The sequence below is a fragment of the Orcinus orca genome, chromosome 17, assembly GCF_937001465.1.
Source record: "Orcinus orca chromosome 17, mOrcOrc1.1, whole genome shotgun sequence".
Lineage (NCBI taxonomy): Eukaryota > Metazoa > Chordata > Mammalia > Artiodactyla > Delphinidae > Orcinus > Orcinus orca.
This window is the reverse complement of record NC_064575.1, coordinates 15,265,329-15,283,822: the sequence shown is the minus strand read 5'-3', so window position 1 is coordinate 15,283,822 and position 18,494 is coordinate 15,265,329. Positions and strand designations below refer to the sequence as shown.

At 43.0% G+C, this 18,494-nt stretch overlaps 1 protein-coding gene across 1 annotated transcript in view; it reads left to right on the top strand.

Annotated features, from left to right (window-relative positions):
* The first annotated feature begins 2,183 nt into the window (after window positions 1-2,183).
* Window positions 2,184-18,494, top strand: part of LACTB2 (lactamase beta 2) — a 30,220-nt gene continuing 13,909 nt past the window's right edge. Inside the window, exons 1-3 of the mRNA XM_004280584.4 lie at window positions 2,184-2,495; window positions 8,615-8,778; window positions 13,955-14,081. Of these exons, the coding sequence (XP_004280632.1) occupies window positions 2,374-2,495; window positions 8,615-8,778; window positions 13,955-14,081 (413 nt within the window). The 5' untranslated portion in view covers window positions 2,184-2,373. The remainder of the gene's footprint in view (window positions 2,496-8,614; window positions 8,779-13,954; window positions 14,082-18,494) is intronic.

Genomic DNA, 18,494 nt, shown 5'->3' with positions numbered 1-18,494 from the left:
AAAAAAAAGCTAAGGGACAAGAGAATGGAGCTGCCCATGTAATCAGTTCCACCCTCTTTTCAAAGGTTTGCTGACTTTCCAGCAGAGAATTTTTAGAAAGGGAAAATAGCTTCTTGCCTGAAGAGCTATTAACAGATAGCAGACAAATAAATAAATATTGGTAAGCTGAAAATACCTGATGTAGGGAATTTTGATGGTTATTCCAAGCAATTTTTAAAGGACTTATTGCTTGCCTTCCCGTTGCAAAGGGGATAATTTACATGATTATTTCAATGAAGGTTTTTGAAACACATGAAGAATAGACCTTTGAGACACAGGCAAAGAAATCTGTCACACATAATCCAGGTGTGTTTTCAAGGAATCTGGAGTATTAAACTGATGATTTGTAAAATAAACACTGTATAAATAGCAAAAGTCCTTTCTTCAGGAATTCCTGACAAAAAAGGATGTTAAAAATGCATGTCCAGGGGCTTCCCTGGTGGCGCAGTGGTTGGGGGTCCGCCTGCCAAGGCAGGGGACGCGGGTTCGTGCCTCGGTCTGGGAGGATCCCACATGCCGTGGAGCGGCTGGGCCTGTGAGCCATGGCCGCTGAGCCTGAGCGTCCGGAGCCTGTGCTCCATAGCGGGAGAGGCCACAACGGTGAGAGGCCCGCGTACCGCAAAAAAAAAAAAAAAAAAAAAAAAAATGCATGTCCATGCACAAAATTAATCTTTGTATATTAAAAAAAAATGCACGTCCAAATTGTAGAACCACAGGCATCTCATGTGTCAAGTTCTCACTTGTTTTGAAAAAGGGGTCTGGGGTTCCGGTTATATAATTGCCATAACTGGATACAAGTGATCATGGGATCCGTGCATTTCCTTTTAAGTACACTGTAACTCGATTTTTTTTTTTTAATGGGGAGGGTTAGTTAACACTGGGGTAGTTAACAATCAGCGGATTAGAAAAGGACTCCTTACAAAGATAAGTACTTCACGTCCTGGACCCAAGCCCCCAACACGCAGGCCACCCTGCTTCTCTGGGTAGGCGAGCGGCACGAGGCAGGAGAGGAGCTCCCTGAATCCGCGGGCACGGGGCAGGTGCTGGCGCAAGGCAGCGAGACGAACAAGGCTTCAGACGCAGGGCTGGGCTCACAGAACGCTCACCTGGGCAAGTCCCCAAGTCTCCGTCTTGCGTTTGTAAAGTGGGCATAAAAATAGTGCCTTCCCTCTTCACGTTGGGAAGCTTAAATGAGAGAGTGGCACTCAGCACAGCAGTAAGCGCTAAATAAACCTTCGTTACTGCTGTTTATTGTAAAAGGACACACACACACACACACACAGGACACACACAGGACACACCACACACACACAGGACACACACACAGGACACACACACACGACACAGGACACACACACAGGACAGTGCACATAGGACACACACACGACACACACACGACACAGGACACACACAGGACACAGGACACACACGATACACATGACACACACTCACAACACAGGACACACACACAGGACACACAGGACATACACACGACAACAGGACACAGGACACACAGCACACACACGACACACCCAGGACACACACACAGGACACAGGACACACAGGACACACAGGACACACACACAGGACACACACACAGGACACACAGGACACAGCACACACAGGACACAGGACACTCAGGACACACGACACACAGGACACACACAACACACACAGGACACACAGGACACACAAACGACACACACAGGACACACACACGACACAGGACACACCACACACACACACACCCCTCACCCTCGCCTGAGAACCCGACGAGCGATCCTTCCCGGGATTTCGTCCTCAGTAACTAACCCCAAACCCCTCGCTCCATCACAAAACTTCCCCGGTTAAAAGGTCTCTCATGCACTTGAATGAACTCGCCTGCCTGGACACAAACTACTGCGAAGGCACCGCTTTCTACGACAGGCGGCAGCGCCCACAGGCCGGGAACCCAGCCTAGCCTCGGGGCGCCTCACACCACACGCCCACGAACTCCCTCGCGCTGCGGCCCGCGAAACCTGGGCAGCGTCACGTGGCCGCTGGCCCCGCCCCTCGCGCAGCAACCGACTCCCCTCCCTTCCCGCGCCGCTCGCGCGTCGTCACGTGCTCGCGGGCCCCGCCCGCGGCACAGCGGCTGATTTCCCCCTGCCCGTCCCTGCGCCTCACGTGACCTCTGCCCCTGGCCCAGTAACCGAGCCACACCCCGCTCCGCACGCGCGGCGTCACGTGACAGCTGGCCCTCCACCCACCACCCACCCCCGCCAACGGCCTGGTTGCTTGTTCCGCGCTCCGGCGGCTCTTCTAGTTCAGCGCGGGCGAACGGCAGAGGGGGAGATGGCAGCCGCCCTGCAGCGCGTGGAACGGCTGTCCAGTCGGGTGATTCGCGTCCTGGGCTGTAACCCGGGCCCCATGACCTTGCAGGGCACCAACACCTACCTGGTGGGGACGGGCCCCAGGTAAACGTTTCCCCCCCAACCCCGCATCCTACACACCGACCCGCGGGACGCACGGAGCTGGGGCTGCGATGGCTGCTCGCCGCGGGGGCTGTGCGCCCGCAGCCGGCACCACGGCGTCCCGCCCCAAGCGGGCGGGACCACCCCCAGATCACGACCACCCTGGGTGGTCAACTCTCTAGCTTACAGCTGGCTAATGAAAAAAACCACTTCGTGGTTTTGAGATCTAATTTACTTTGCATGATATTAAATGCCAGGATGAGCGTGTTTAAGCTGTTGAGAAACTAGAAATCGCCTGGAGTTAATCCAGGAAAGCGTTTACTTTCCACACCTGACTTTCACTGGTGTTTGGCCCGGAGTTTAACTTCGCTTCGCCAAAGCGATTCGTTGTGCTGAGGCCTTTTTCTTAACTCGGCAGCAGAGGGCAGGATTTTCTTGCTTCAAATTGCTCGAGTCTGTTGAAGAGTCCCCTAGCTCTTGGGAAAGAGAAGCTAACTTTGTTTTTGTTGCTGTTGTGTGGCCTTATGTAAATTACTCTGCGGAGGGAATAGCCTGTCTGTATTTCTAAGATTTTTCTCTTGTTCAGATGCATTCTATTTTAGTGGAATTATGCAGACATGGGAACATGTGATTTACTGCACAATAAGTGCATTGAGCAATTTTTGTATGGTACTTAGTCTTTAGTATACTCTAGATAATAGAAAATGAAAATAAGATATAGTTCCGCTTGAGCCCAGAATTTAATTGTTCAGCCCGGACGTGTTACAATTAGTAAAATATAGTTGATTACTAGAAACAGTTTAATAAGTATAGTTTATTGGGCTTTCATTTGAAGTATCCACTGTATTTGCCTTTTTCCAGTAAATCACAATTTTAGAAGCAACAGGATGGAGGGTCTGGAAGTACTGCACATCAAGCAGAAAGCAACAAGTTGAGTCCAGGGTAAACAAGGCAGGGTCAGAGCTTTGAGCTGCTTCCGGAATCGAGGAGAACAGAAAATTAAGCAGCAAAAATACCTGATATCTGGCGTACAGTCTGGGTTAGCTGAGACTCCCTCACCCTAGGAAGTACATAGATATGCTCTTCACTTTTCAGTGTGTCATCTTAAACGAGCTCTAAAAGACAGTACCTAACATGAAAATTGCATGTAGTCAAAATTATCCTAGAAAGTCTCTCAGGAAAACAGTATGTTGGAGATCAGTGTACTCTCTGTAAGTTCAACACAGCCTGCTTTTCTTCCAGCGGTGAAACAGATGGCTGGTTCTGTTTGAAAACCAGATGAAGAAGTTGGCTTAGGTTTAGGGGCCGTGTTGTATGAAAAATCCATACTGTGTCTTTAAACACTAGAATCACACTCTGTGTGGCAAGGTGCTGGTGCTAAAAGACATGAGGAACCTGAAACTGATTGAGGGAAGAGCAGATTCATGGCCTTCCATCTTACACTGCTTAGACTTCTACCCACATAAGCTTAGGGAGTGGAACGGCCAGTGGAATCACTCATAGATGAGAGAGAGGTGATGGTGAACCCATGTAGTTGAACTAGAATAAGTTGTTGTACAGATGCTGCTGCTCTGCTGTATAAAGTAGATGTTAGGTGGCTAGGAATGAATATTAGTTGGGTCCAAGTAAGTGGTTCTGATAATGGTATCCATCTGTTCCACTAAGACCACAGGTGCCTCCTGTATCACTAAACCCAATGGCATTTTTCCATTCCCATCTTACTTGAACTTCAATATCTTTTGATGCTATTGACCACTCCCTCCTTGATTTGCTTAACACCGCATTCTCCTGGTTTCCTCTCACCTCTCTAGCTACTCTTATACAATTTCCTTTCTAGAATCATCCTCTTCAAGTATTTTAAGTGTATGAGCCCTTCACAAGGCAATCCTACTCTTTCTTCTGTTCCCATTGTTATGTTCTTTACCTAGGGGATCTTGTCTACTTCCTTAGCTTCACCTGTTTTATTCATTAGTAACTCCCAAATTTATAGCTCCAGTATAGACAAATCCACGCTTCATCATCAGACTAGGATAGCCAACTGGTTTCTTAAATCTCTAGTTGGAGCCTCACAGCCACTTGAAACTCATTGTTTCCCACTGGTCTTCTTCCAGTCATCCAAATCTTGGTAAGGAGAACCATCCCCACATTTGATCAAGGCAAATACTTACGTACCCTCCTTGACATTTTTCTTTGCTTCCTGCACACACGTATCCAAGCCATTAAGAAGATCTCAGCATTTTCACTGCTGTCACCCAGTCCAAGCCAGTACAACTCTTGCTTACACTTTTAAAATAGGCTTCTCTGCATCTACTTTTGTCCCTGTTCAATCCATTCTCCCCCACATAGCCAAAGGAGTATTGTGGGGTTCTTGTTTTTTGTGTTCTGGTCTCTTATCCTGCAGCAGGGTAGCCTAGCTTATTCACTGGCTAGTTTCAGGGTTCCAGTGGAGTGAGAGGAAGCGCTGAAAGACCTGGAGGCTGAGGCTTACGAATGGCAAGCCATCACTTTCATGTCACCCTGTTTTCAGTAGGAAAACCCAGTGTAAGTCCATACTCAAAGGATGCGGAAACAGACTGCCATCCTTGATGGGAGGAGCTTCAAAGTGACATTTCAAGGGACATTATTATACGTAGGTGAAACGTGAAACTTTTTTCCTTGCCGTATGCTTAAAATGAGGTCTGTTTGTAAAGTAGTAATACAACTTGGTCTTGATTAAGTTGCCCTTTAATAAAACACCTCTGGTATTTTTTTAAAGTTTTGGGAGACATAATATTTCTTACAGACTCTTTTAAATGTTATTTGATAAAAAAGAAAACCTTCATTCATAGTAGAAACATTTCTAAGTGCCTACTGTGTCTCAGGCAATATACTAGGAGTCTCCTATGGACTTGGTAGAAAAAATACACACATAACAATAGTTTTGCTTTCACTTGGCTTGGCGAATTGTAGATACCATAAATCAAATAGCCCCCAGGGAATTCCCTGGTGGTCCAGTGGTTAGGACTTCGTGCTCTCACTCCCGAGGGTCTGGGTTCAATCCCCGGTTGGGGAACTAAGATCCCACTAGCCTCAGTGTGGCCAAAAAAAACCCAAAAAAACATATAGCCCCCAAAATGGATATATAATTTACCATTTAACGAGGCTGATGAAGAGTCAGTCTGGAGTTCTGGAACCGTATAATTAAAGATTTTAATCTAGTCACTGGAGAGGTTTCGTAAGGGTGTGGCAATTCAGTTGACATCAGAAGTCACAGAAGAGGTGTGTCTGGCTGCATTTAAAACTTCGTGATTCACCAACATAACAGAGTTGGATTTTTTGGAAAATGGAAACTAGAAGGCCTTGTGATATTCTGATGTCCGACCTGTCATCACCCTGAGTCAAGCTTCTCTCCCATCCCGGCCACATGGGCTCTATCCACTCCGCCTCAGAGCTTTCATGCCTACTTTCCTCTCTGTCTCCCATTTATCCTTCTCTTCACCCAGCCAACCTCACTCATCCTTTAGAGCTCTGTTAAAATAACATTTCCTCAATAAAGCCTTCCCTGACGCCTTACACTGTGATAGGTTAATGTAGTACACTGCCTTAGCATTCCATACTTGTCATGGCCCTTATGTCAATAATAAAATGATTTTTTGTGTGTAGGAAGAAGCTTAATGTATTTCCCCAACTCCACTCCCCACTAGCATATAAATTCAATGAAGGCTTATTTATTACTGTATCTCTGGCACCTAGCACAGAGCCTTGTACATAGTACAGTAAATATTTGCTGAATGAATGAGCATTCTCTTTTTCCCTTCATTTGCTCTGTTAGGATTCTATTACTGCTGGATAACTGCAGTTTTAACCAGTCTTCCTTCCTCTTTCTGATCAGCCCATAGATGCCAAATGAATTTCCCTAAAGCATCAGACTTACTGTGATGCCTAGTACAGAGGTATTCAGTAAACATTTGAATGGACCAATAATAGCTAGGTCTTCCAAAGAGTATTTCCACATTCCTCCTCTGCCTAGAACCTCTAAAAGATGGAGTTTTAATCTTTACTATTAAAATTGTAAATACCTTGAGGGTGAGTATACTATTTCTTCTTAATAGGAAAAGGCAGTCTAGTGGACTAGTTGGGGTTAAGACGCTGGGCTCTGATTATCAGGTCCCAGTACCTGGCTCATGGCTGTGGACAAGACAGTTGATTCGCTAAGCGTCAGATTCCTTATCTGTACAGTGAGAGTTGTATCGTACCCACCTCAGATGGATGTTATGAGGATTCAGTGAAATTTAAGTGAAAATTCATACCTAAAGTACTTAAATTCTCGAACGGGGAAAGCACGTCTGCTATTACTTTACTCACTTTTTCCTCCCTTATAACATCCAGACAATACTGGGTTTATAGTAGGTGCTCAGAAAGTACTTAATGATTTTGTAAGAGGGACAGCAAATTGACAGAAACCATTTAATAGCTATCTCAATGTTGATAGAAAATACCTAATTGAGGAAGTTGATGACACTAACTCCCGTTAGTTGAAGAATTTTTTTCTCCGTTCACGTAGCAGATTGTTACGGCATGCCAGGCCCTGCGCTCTGGTGAATAAATTGGTCACAGACCTGTACAGGTTCTTTTGCACTCTTCTCTTGTCCCCTGGATTAGCATAACTCACATTTGCAAAATGACATCCTAAGATAGGGTATTGTCTGGGCTGTGAAGGACACAGCCCACCTAGAGATGACAGTGTCTGATCCTCTGCACTAATTCTTCACAGACATCATTGATAGACTTGCTGTTTGTTAAGGAGGGAACAACCTTTTTTTCCAGTTTACAGCTGAGGTTGTACTTACGCCACATGAAGAATGATTCTAGGTGCTTCCCATGTAGTCCACTTCCTCCAGAGACCCACAGTGTGTCTTGAATGGACAAGTGACTGTGAAACCGAGTGCCCCTAAAGCCACGTTTCTTTACTGAGTTTATGACTAATCTCTCTATCCGAAACTTTATTCCCTTTCTTGTCCCCTCTGCCCTCAGTCCTGTACTACCTAAATATTCATCCACCAGAGTCAGATGACTAAAATTGCTGTAGTCAACGACATCGTTCATGTACTAAAATTGCTGTTACAGATGTCATCATTAACATACAAAGGTTGTTTCTCCAGGGCAAGATGGGTTTTTGTCTTGCAAGAAAGGCATGGCACATAGCAGATCATTCATAAACAGTTATTGATGAATTAATACACAAATAGAATGACTGAAACTTTGCATCAAGATGAATCATCTCTCCCCCAGCCTGAATTCGGGAGGGATTCCTGTGAAACAGTGTGAATTTAAGAAGTCAGTGAATTGGTTCTGGAGAAGGAAAATGTCACCCTGATTTCTTCCAGAAAACTTCAGAGAGAAAGACCATCATCCCATAAAATAGTGAGAAAGGGCAAACAAAGTAGAAGGTGGGTTCAGAACCACAAGCAGAAAAAGATAACTAATGAAGTGGTCTGAGTAGAGAAAGGAAGCAGCTCAGACATTCCCCGAAACTTCCCTGCTACCTGCACTTTCACGTAAGGCAGCCCGTGTAAAACTTCGGGGATCGGTTTTGTGTATAGTGCAGAAGACTGGGTTTCCTTAGGGATACCATCGAATCAGATTCTTTCATATCTCCGAGATATTTGAGGATGTTGTAAAAGATCTCAAAGGCAGCATGGATAAAAGTGCCTCTTCTGGCGCCAGAATACCTGGGTGCAAATCCTGCTTCTGCCCTATCTTTGCAGAGTAACCTTGGGCAAGTTACTTAATTTCTGGATATAATAATGAAATGCCTACTTCAAAACGGTGTTACGAGAAATACAATTGTTAAAATATGTCAGGTCCTTGGAACAGTGCCTTATTTCTTTTAAGTGCTATGTAAGTGTTGAATACCATTGCTATTATTCCTTGTTCAGACTCACATAAGTTTTTTTCAGAGAACTTTCTGAAGGTGAGATGATTATAGTTAAGCTGAAATAACATGCAGCTGCTTTTCGAGCATGTTGGAAGCAAGGCAATTTGTGCAGTTTCTTAAATGTAATGTAAGTTATCTGTGTGAGAAACATGCTGATACAAACTCTGTGTTCCGACTGTATGATTGTTTTCCGTTTAATTTTCAGGAGAATCCTCATTGACACTGGAGAACCAGCAATCCCAGAATATATCATCTGTTTAAAGCAGGCTCTGACAGAATTTAACACAGCCATCCAGGAAATCATAGTGACCCATTGGCACCGTGATCATACCGGAGGCATAGGAGATATTTGTAAAAACATCCATAATGGTAAACAGAAAACATTCATTAAGCTCATTGAAGAAAACTGTGTCTTCGGAATAATTTACTTCGGTTAACAGAGCTAAGTAAGCTAGTAAACCGTTTACTAGCTTACTTACATATTTTACAGAAATTACTGTAACTTGAACACTATCCCCGGTTTTAACAGAGGAGGCAAGGAAAGGTCCTATTTTCTATTTCAGATCTCTTTGCCCTCTTATTTTTCCCCTTTGCCCAGTGATGAAGATCACTTTTAATTTAGTTTGCATGACAATTACTATTTCAGATTTAATAACTAACTACTGTTGAGCACTTACTGTGTGCCAGGCACTGTGCTGAACGTTTGGCCTGAGTACTGTGAGGTGGTATGTTCTTGTCCACATTCTAAATGTGACCTCACGTCTTCCATAACATAAGGCAATTACCACAATAAACTGAAATACTGGGGAAAGATCATTGTATTGATAATTCTCTGTCCCTGAAACCTATTCAGTACTGACACCTTATCATCTCCCTTATTCCCTCATCCCACCGTCACACACATAGATTCATCCATCCTTCCATCCATCCATCCATTCTTTCCTTTAGTGAATACTGGAGGCACTGCTAAATCCAGGTGCCGTGCTTGGCACACGGGACCTAGCAGTGAGCAAAACAAAGACCGCCTTCATGGAGCTTCGTTCTAGTTGAGAAGGTAAATGGTAAATGAATCTTAGGTCAGGTGGTGACAGGTGCTATGAAGAAAAATGAAGCTACATGAAGGCAAGGGGGGAGAGAGTAAAGCGGAGGAGGGTGGTAGCAGTGGTGTCTGGGGTGGAGGGAGAGGGGGTGAGCTGTACAGTGTCTGAGAGGAGGGCACACCCAGCAGAGGGCATTGCCGGGGCAGAGACACTGGAGTGGGACTTTGTGTGTGTCCAAGGCACAGGAAAGACAAGGAGGTCAAGAACGTTCATTCACAAAAGGGATGCATGTAGACATTCGACTAGTATTTTTTAATGTTTGTAATTATCTTTTTAGGCCTTGAGACTATAATTGGGACACCAAGATATTCTCAGGCACAGCTCCCAATATCACCAGGCGGCCCATTGTAAAGACCTGTCTCCCCTCAGTCTCTTACCCTCTAACCTCCTTTCTTCCAATCCAAAGGGACTGCCCTCCGTAGGAAATCACTCTGTCTTAGTCTGACCTGTCCTCACCTTTCTTTCTCTTGTCCATCATTAAATTTTGTGCATTAAAAAACTATGCCGAGGATCCTTAATTAGCTCTGGGCAGCTCTTTTAGCACGCAAGTCAGCTTGAAAAATTGAAATGTTTATGGCCCCCTTTCTCTCCTTCATAAATCAGCTTTATTGAGCTTGAATTTACATACATAAAATGTACCCATAAAATGTATAGTTTGGCAAACACCTATGTGACCACTCCAATCAAGATAAAGAACGCTCCCACTACCCCAAAGAGAGGTCCCCTCATGCCGCTCTGCAGTGATTCCCCCTCCAGCTCCAGCAACCACTCATCTGCTTTATATCACCATAGGTTAGTTTTGCCTGTGTTCTGAAGTTTTCTAGGATGGAAGGATACGACATCACCCTTTGGCTTCTTGCACATTAGCGCCTTGTTTTTGAGATTCATCCGTTTCATGCATCAGTAGTTTGTTCCTTTCTTATTGCCAAGTAGTAATCCATGGTAGGAATATACCACTATTTGTGTATCCATTCACCTGTTACTGGACATCTGACCCACTTTCTTTAAATTAAAAATTAAAATAGTTTGGGGTTCCCTACAAATAATGAATATTTATGTGATAGATTACCTATTATGTTGATTTAAAGAGAATCAAAAAGAAATCTGACACTGCTTTATAGCCATGAAAACTTTAATACTTGTTTGAGAAGTGGCTTGTTGTGTTTCATTCTGAACTTTATTGAAGCTAGACCAGCTACATGCAGACCTTGAGTTCCTCAGCACTGAAATTGTTCGGGTGTACCTTTCAGGATCTCTCTCCAAAAGTTCCATGTATTTCTTCATTCTCTAAATCCTTAATCACTAGCATTCTTGTTCCATTTTGCTTTATAATTTCTTTTCCATATTTTAATAGTTCAAATTTTTTATAATTTTCTTTAACTATTAGTATGGCAGAATTTTTCAAGTACTTTACAATGCTAACTTCCTGTGTTTTGTTTTGTTTTGTCTTTTGCGGTACGCGGGCCTCTCACTGTTGTGGCCTCTCCCGTTGCGGAGCACAGGCTCCGGACGCGCAGGATCAGCGGCCATGGCTCACGGACCCAGCCGCTCCGCAGCATGTGGGATCTTCCCGGACCGGGGCTCGAACCTGCGTCCCCTGCATCGGCAGGCGGACCCTCGACCACTGTGCCACGAGGGAAGCCCACTTCCTGTGTTTTTACAGGCCACACCAAAATTATGAATGCCATTTATAAGATTTCTATGGGAAGTTACGGTAACTCTGAAGTAATCTGCCTGCAAAAATTTAAAATATGATCAGTGTGTGATTTGGGAACTCCTAGTGGCTTACAGGGAGCCAGAATTTTACCAGACATGAGAACTGTATAGCCCCAGGGTGCTCAAGTTTTTTGTTTTGGCTTGGTTTGGGGTAAATCTTGTAAAATATATTTTGTTATCTAATTATTATTATTTTGCAGCTGAAGTTGGGCCTTTGCCATGTATTTAACATCCGAGTCCTAGGAGTCAAATGTTTGCTTCTTGCTATTCAATTAGAATGTTAGAAAGTATTATACATGAGCAATATCACATGTTTGTATCAGCTTAAATAATTAGCATTGGCAATGATATTATAATCCATAAACCTTAACAAATGACTGAGGGTTTCCTCCTGTTAAAATAATTACATGACAGAGACAGAAAATAGATAAGTGGTTGCCAAGGGCTGGGTGAAGGAGAGAATAGGGAGTGAGTACCATTGGGTAAAGGGTTTCGGAATGTTCTAAAATTTTATAGTGGTTATGGTTGTACAATTCTTTGAATACGCTAAAAAACAACAACAGTGAATTGTACATTTCAAAAGGGTGAATTTTATAGTATGCGAATTACATCTCAATAAGCTTTTATTTGAAATAATAATTACTATCATATGATTGATTTCAGCATGCCCTTCTCCATCTTGCCTGTGTAGATTGCTATTGTGAATAAGATATGTGTTTTCAAATTGGCACATAATTTTAAAAACTGGCACGGAGTTATTTTATAGTGTGACATTTGTTTTGTAATTTTGAGGTAGTTGTGAGTTTTTTGGAAGGATCATCTGCCTCACAACTAGAGATGTAGTATCTCCACTTCTTTACTGAAAAACAAAAGTATGCAGATCACAAATAAAAACAAACAAAAACACCTTGCTGTCTCGCTCTAAATGGAAGACAGCCTTACTGTGTAACGTCAGCTCCCAGAATAGCATATTACTTTTTGCTTCAGCCTCTCAAGATACAAAGCAATGGAATTTGGCGCTGGAGAGGGAAGGTCTAGTTGCTGTTGTTTTATTTTTATTATTTTTGCGATATTTCTATCCCTTATCCTTCCTACTAGCCAAATTTCTATGCCTTGTCAGTTTTCCTTTGCATGTGTTTTTCTCCCTCCACATTTCCATTGACACCACTGTAGCCCTAATGCTCATTACCTTCCAGCACGGTTATTGCAGTCACCCCGTCCTGGTCTTTCTGATCTCTCCCTCTCCAGTCTCCCCACCTACAGCTGCCATACTAATCCACCTATTAACACTATTTCAGTTTCTTACTAAAGAGTGTATGGTAGCCACATACTGTAAAGTTTAAATCCCCGTGTTCTCTGAAAGGCACTTTAAGGCCCTCCATGATCTGAGCTCACCTTACTGTCCCACTCTTTCCAGCCAGGGTTTTGCTTTAGGCAAGTTGGTAGCATTGTTTGGCACATATGCCACGCTCATCCTCCTTTCTGTGCCTTTCCTAACGCTGTTTCCCTTACCTACAGGTCTTTCTCTGAACCCTTTGCCATCTTTCTAATTGTTTCTCCTTCCTCTAAACACCTGCTGCTTTTAGTAGCTGAATTGTCCATTTAGTATCCCTTAAGTGGGACTGAGTACAGTTCTCTAATTATTGCCTGTTTGTGTTTTATTTCCCCCAACTATGACAGTTTTTAAGCATTTTGGTGTCATGGTCCTTGTATTCACTGTACATGGTATACTGGTTAGATGACTGCCACTCAGCTATTGGTTGGTTAAGTAATTGATTTTCTTTGTGTCAGTGAGGGTACTATGGGTTACATTTATTTTAATGGTTTCATATCTTAGCCCCGGGTTTGGGACTTCCTTTCAGCTTTCACAGAAAGAACTTTATACTATTATCCTTTTATTATTAAGTACTGCCGTGATGCCATAATCTCTTTTATTCTGTGTTAGGCACCTAGATAGGGAAAAGTTCCCAGTTTTGGTATTACTGCCTCTTCAACACCCATCTTTTTTTTTTTTTAATCTGTATTTTTTTACTGGAGTCTAGTTGATTTACAATGTTGTATTAGTTTCAGGTGTACAGCAAAGTAATTCACTTATAGATATACGTGTATCTGTTCTTTTTCAGATTCTTTCCCTATATAGGTTATTACAGAGTATTGAGTAAAGTTCCCAGTGCTATACAGTATTCAACACCCATCTTGATCTCAAACCTAGCTGAGACTGTGAAGTGCTACTTCCAAATTTTTATATAAAAGAGGAGTGACGGGCTTCCCTGGTGGCGCAGTGGTTGGGAGTCCGCCTGCCTATGCAGGGGACACGGGTTCGTGCCCCGGTCCGGGAGGATCCCACATGCTGCAGAGCGGCTGGGCCCGTGAGCCATGGCTGCTGGGCCTGCACGTCCGGAGCCTGTTGCTCTGCAATGGGAGAGGCCACAACAGGGAGAGGCCCGCGTACCGGAAAAAAAAAAAAAGAGGAGTGACTACAAAAAAACAAAGGCTTTTATGTAGACCTGGAAGGACATGAGAGAATAAAAAACTCTTTTGTTAAGGTGGAGGAAATAGTTACCATCCCAGAGATATGCTGCTACAATTCATCCCATTTTCTGTTGCCTCTTACCGTTAAGATTTTTTGCAGCCAATCTCAAGTGTTCGCCGTATGGAAGTTGATCTCTTAAAAGGCTAAATTATCATTTAAAGTGTGACTTAATATATTTTACGTGTTTTGTGACTAGACAGTACATACTGCATTAAAAAACTCCCACGGAATCCCGAGAGAAAAGAAACTGTAGGAGATGGAGAGCAGCAGTATGTTTATGTGAAAGATGGAGATGTGATTAAGACTGAAGGCGCCACGCTAAGGTACGTGAATGTCCTTGAGACAGGGAAGGCGGGGCTGGGGGGAGGGGTCTGTGTATATGTGTTGTAAAAAGACCAGACATATTTGCTGAGTGAAAATACCTCAGCAGATCCAGAAGATCTGCTAACGCTGGTTTCTCTGGGAAGAGAAATTGGGTTGCTTGAGAAATGGGAAAAGAGAAGTTTTCACTCCATCTGCCTTTTTAAAATTATTTGTTTGAATTAGTTGATTACCTTCTTTTAATAAATAAAATTTAAATTAAAAAAAATAGATTAGCATTTCCTGCTAGGGTAATTTAGGGATTTCTACCCATCAGTTAAATTCAGGGTTCTCTCGTGCTCTCACTCCCAAAAGGTGACCCATCCCTAAAGTAAACACGTTGCCGGCCAGACCCATAATCCCCTGTGACCTATCTGAGGGATTCAAAAGGGTGTTTCAAACTCGTCAACTTTGAAGCTGAACTAATTCTGGTTCTCTCTCCCCCACAATCTGTACTTGTGTTTTGACTTCAGAACATCTACTCTCTCAGTACTTAAGATTTTTTTTTTCTTCTAAGATAGAAGCTGACTCCTCTTCACCCGCGTACTCCCCTGCATCCCTCCCCGCGGCCCTCCCCATCTAATCAGGTTAGTTCTTAACCTCAGAAATATTTGGCAATGCCGCCTCTCTTTCTCCATGTCCACGACCACTTCTTCTTGCTCAGTCTTCCTGTCTGCAGGCTCCCCCCTTTCCAATCTGACCTTCATTCCCCGTCTCAGTTGAAACCTGGAACAGCCCTCACTGCACACAAGGTAATGTTTGTTCTCCTGACCGTGTCACAGTCTGGCCCCAGACTTCTCTGGTCTTCGCTCCCATCACTCCCCTCACAGGCATAGTTAGCAAGGACGCTCTGTGCGGCCGTGCCTTTGCTCGTGCCTTCCCCTGTACTAGGCATTGCCCCTTCCCCGCAACTCGTCTCCCTGACAGACTCTTATCTGTTCATGCTTCAGACCTAATCCACATGTTACTTCAAGAACCCTTTCCAGGCGTAATTCACTATTCCCTCCACTAACTTTCCTATAACCTTTATTATTTTGTATTAAATTGTATTGTAAGTTTTTTTTGTATGTAAGTACCTGAAAAGGTAATCAACTCCTTAGCTTCACAATATTAGTTAATTCTAGTCGCTATGGTCAACCAACCCAGAAATGCATAATGGCTCAAACATGAAAGAAGTTTACTTCTCAGTCACATAAAGTCCAAAACGGGGTGCTGACTAGTGAGTGACCCTCCTGTAAGTGAGGTTTCAGGCTCCGTGCGTCTTGTGATTCCATTAACCTCACTCCTTGGCTTCTGAGGTCGCCGTGCTCACCTCCATCAACCCAGCGGGTGGAGAAAGAGCATGAAAGGGATCTTACCTGGAAGGTTTTCACAGACCCAGCCATCTCTTGCATTGGCTATAAATTCAGTCATGCGCCGCTCCTGACTGTGCAGAGACAGGGAAATAGAGCTTAACTTCGTGCCCAGGAAAAAGGGGGAATAGGTTTGATGACAAGCTAGCCACTCTGACACAGGCAGGTCCCAGATTCATCTTTAGATCCTCAGTCCCTGGCACTTAGGAGGTAATGGGTACTTACCCTACACATAGTAAATTTACTAGCTCCAAAGAGGCGAGTAAATGAACAGAAGAATGAGAAAGGGAAAATGAAGTCATGGGTATCCATGCCACATTTCAAACCAGCGTTCCCTTTTCTTCAGTATGCAGTGATTGACAGAATTTAATTTATAAACCAACTAATTTCTGGGAATGTTCTTTAAATGCTCTTGTTGAAAATATAGTATCTCGTATAATTTGCTCATGGTACCAAAGGAAAACAAACATCATATAGCTGCTACTTCAAAAAGTATTTGGTATTCTCGGACAATACAGAATTTCGCCCATCACACACCAGACCTAGTGAAAATGAAAGGGGTCGAGACAGTAGGTGGTTCCTTGAGTCTTCTGTCTCAAAGGCGTGGGTATCACAGTACTGGTTTATCGGTTATCACAGAATTATGGATATTAGATCTATACCTAATTGCAGATTAAGAATATTCAGTGCTTGGAAGTTACTGCCACTCATCTGCCATGAACAGACCACATACTTTAAGCTTTTTATTAGAGTATTCAAACAGAAAAGCGTACCTATCATCCGTGTGCAACGGTGAGTTGTTACAAACTGAACAAACCCTATGAGCAGCACGCAGGTCAAGAAACAACAGTATGGTGTAGATGCAGAGAACAGAGTAGTGGCTACCAGAGGGGAGGTGGGGGCGTGAAATGGGTAAAGGCGATCAACCGTACCGTGACGATGGAAAATAAATTGGTGGTGGGGAGCATATTGTAGGGTGTATTGAAGTACAAATATAATGTTGTACACACGAAACATATGTAATGTTATAAATCATTGTTATCTCAATTAAAGAAAAAAAAGATTTTTTTAACCTAAAAAAAATGTAGGAAACAGTATCAGTGCCCCAAAGCCTCCCACATCTTGCTTCCCATCACCACCCCCTCTCAGTGGAATACTGTCTCAGGTTCATGGAGTGAATTGATGCCAAGGAGCTCCATGTTATCTGAATTCTATTTAAGTTTTGTTTTACTGCCTTCTGATTAAGATAAAGTATGAGAACCTATCTACTTTAAGATTTGGGAGGAAGACTAATACAGAGAATCAAAAAAGTAAACTCAGTTTTTTAAGAAGACTTTGTAAATATTTTCCCAAAATATGAATTCTTTTTTTTTTTTTTTTTTTTTTTTTGGCGGTACCCGGGCCTCTCACTGTTGTGGCCTCTTCCGTTGCGGAGCACAGGCTCCAGACGCACAGGCTCAGCGGCCATGGCTCATGGGCCCAGCCGCTCCACGGCATGTGGGTTCCCCCCGGACCAGGGCACGAACCCGCGTCCCCTGCATCGGCAGGCGGACTCTCAACCACTGCATCACCAGGGAAGCCCCAAAATATGAATTCTAATTACACTAAAATCTGAATAAAATACTTAATTTACTGATGACCGTGGCTTCCAATTTCCATTTTTATCAAGTCAGTAAAACCCAATTATTTTAAATATTAACAAGAAGACTCATTGTTAAGCAAAAGTTCTATAAGAAGAAGGTTAAAATTTACTAAGTCTCCAAGTATTTGATGACCAGTTGATCTTTTCTGCTTGCCAGTTTTGGAAAAAAAAAAAAATACAACAGAGAGATAATGTCCACCAAGAACCCTTTAGTAAATAGTAGAAAGTTAGCAAGGTTTTTCAGTAAGGATTTGATTCTGGATGTAACTTTCAGGAATTTTCTAGTGAACTAAGTTTAATTTCTCAGAGAAAAATCAGTCCAACAGCTTTTGTTGACTGCTCTACATTTTCTAAGACAGCCATCGTTACAAAGTCTGTCTGTCACAGAAGTGGCAGAACTAAATCAGTGCTCTACCTGATGCATGGGAAGGCCACCGCTGCAGTTCCTCGGATCTTTCTTAAAGCACCTCTGATGTCATTTCCTTTTCCCCTCCTGCCTATGTGAAGAGAATTTTAACACAGTTTTTATGCAAGTTAAAGCATTAGCCACGCAGGTGACTGAAGAATTGGAATTTCTGATCCCCTGATTTAAGAAATCTTAATTGCCTTCAGCCTGGAAAATATCAAAGAAAGCCATAACTGAGCTCTGGCGTGGAGAGTGGGAGGGGAATAATAAAGGAGGCGTTGCAGGCACATTGACGGATAAGGCAATTTGCAGACCCTGAAAAAGAATGGTTCTCCAAATGAGTTTTTGTAGATTATATAAAAAAAAAAAAGATTGGGTTCTGCCCATAAATGCATTCTATGTATGATGGTTCACAGGATTGGCTATAAGATAGGATACACACCCACACCTACATATTTTTTTCCATGATGGTTTGATTTACGTGTAATATGATTCAGCTAATATCTGTCATATCATTATAGATACAATAGAAAGAAAGAAGAAGAAAAGAAAAATTTTCTCCTTGTGATGAGAACTCGGGATTTATTCTCTTAACTTTTTTACATACCATACAGCAGTGTTAATTATAGTCATCATGTTGTACATTATATGCCTGGTACTTACATTATAATTGGAAATTTGTACCTTTTGAGTACTTTCCTCCAGTTCCTTCTCCCCTCACCAAGAACTTTATTGAACAACGTATTCACCATTTTGTTCCACTACCTTCTGCCACTTTTCAGGCAACTTCATAATTCCATCTTCCCAAAACTTTTTATTTTTTTGAGCAAAGAACTGTACCAGGTGCCGTTTATAGTCTTCCAGGGAATTGAAATTTTTTCCATTAAGAGAGTTTTATAAAGACTGACATAAATGGAAATCTGAAGGTGCAATGTCTGGTGAATACAGCAGATGAATCAGAACTTCCCAGCCAACC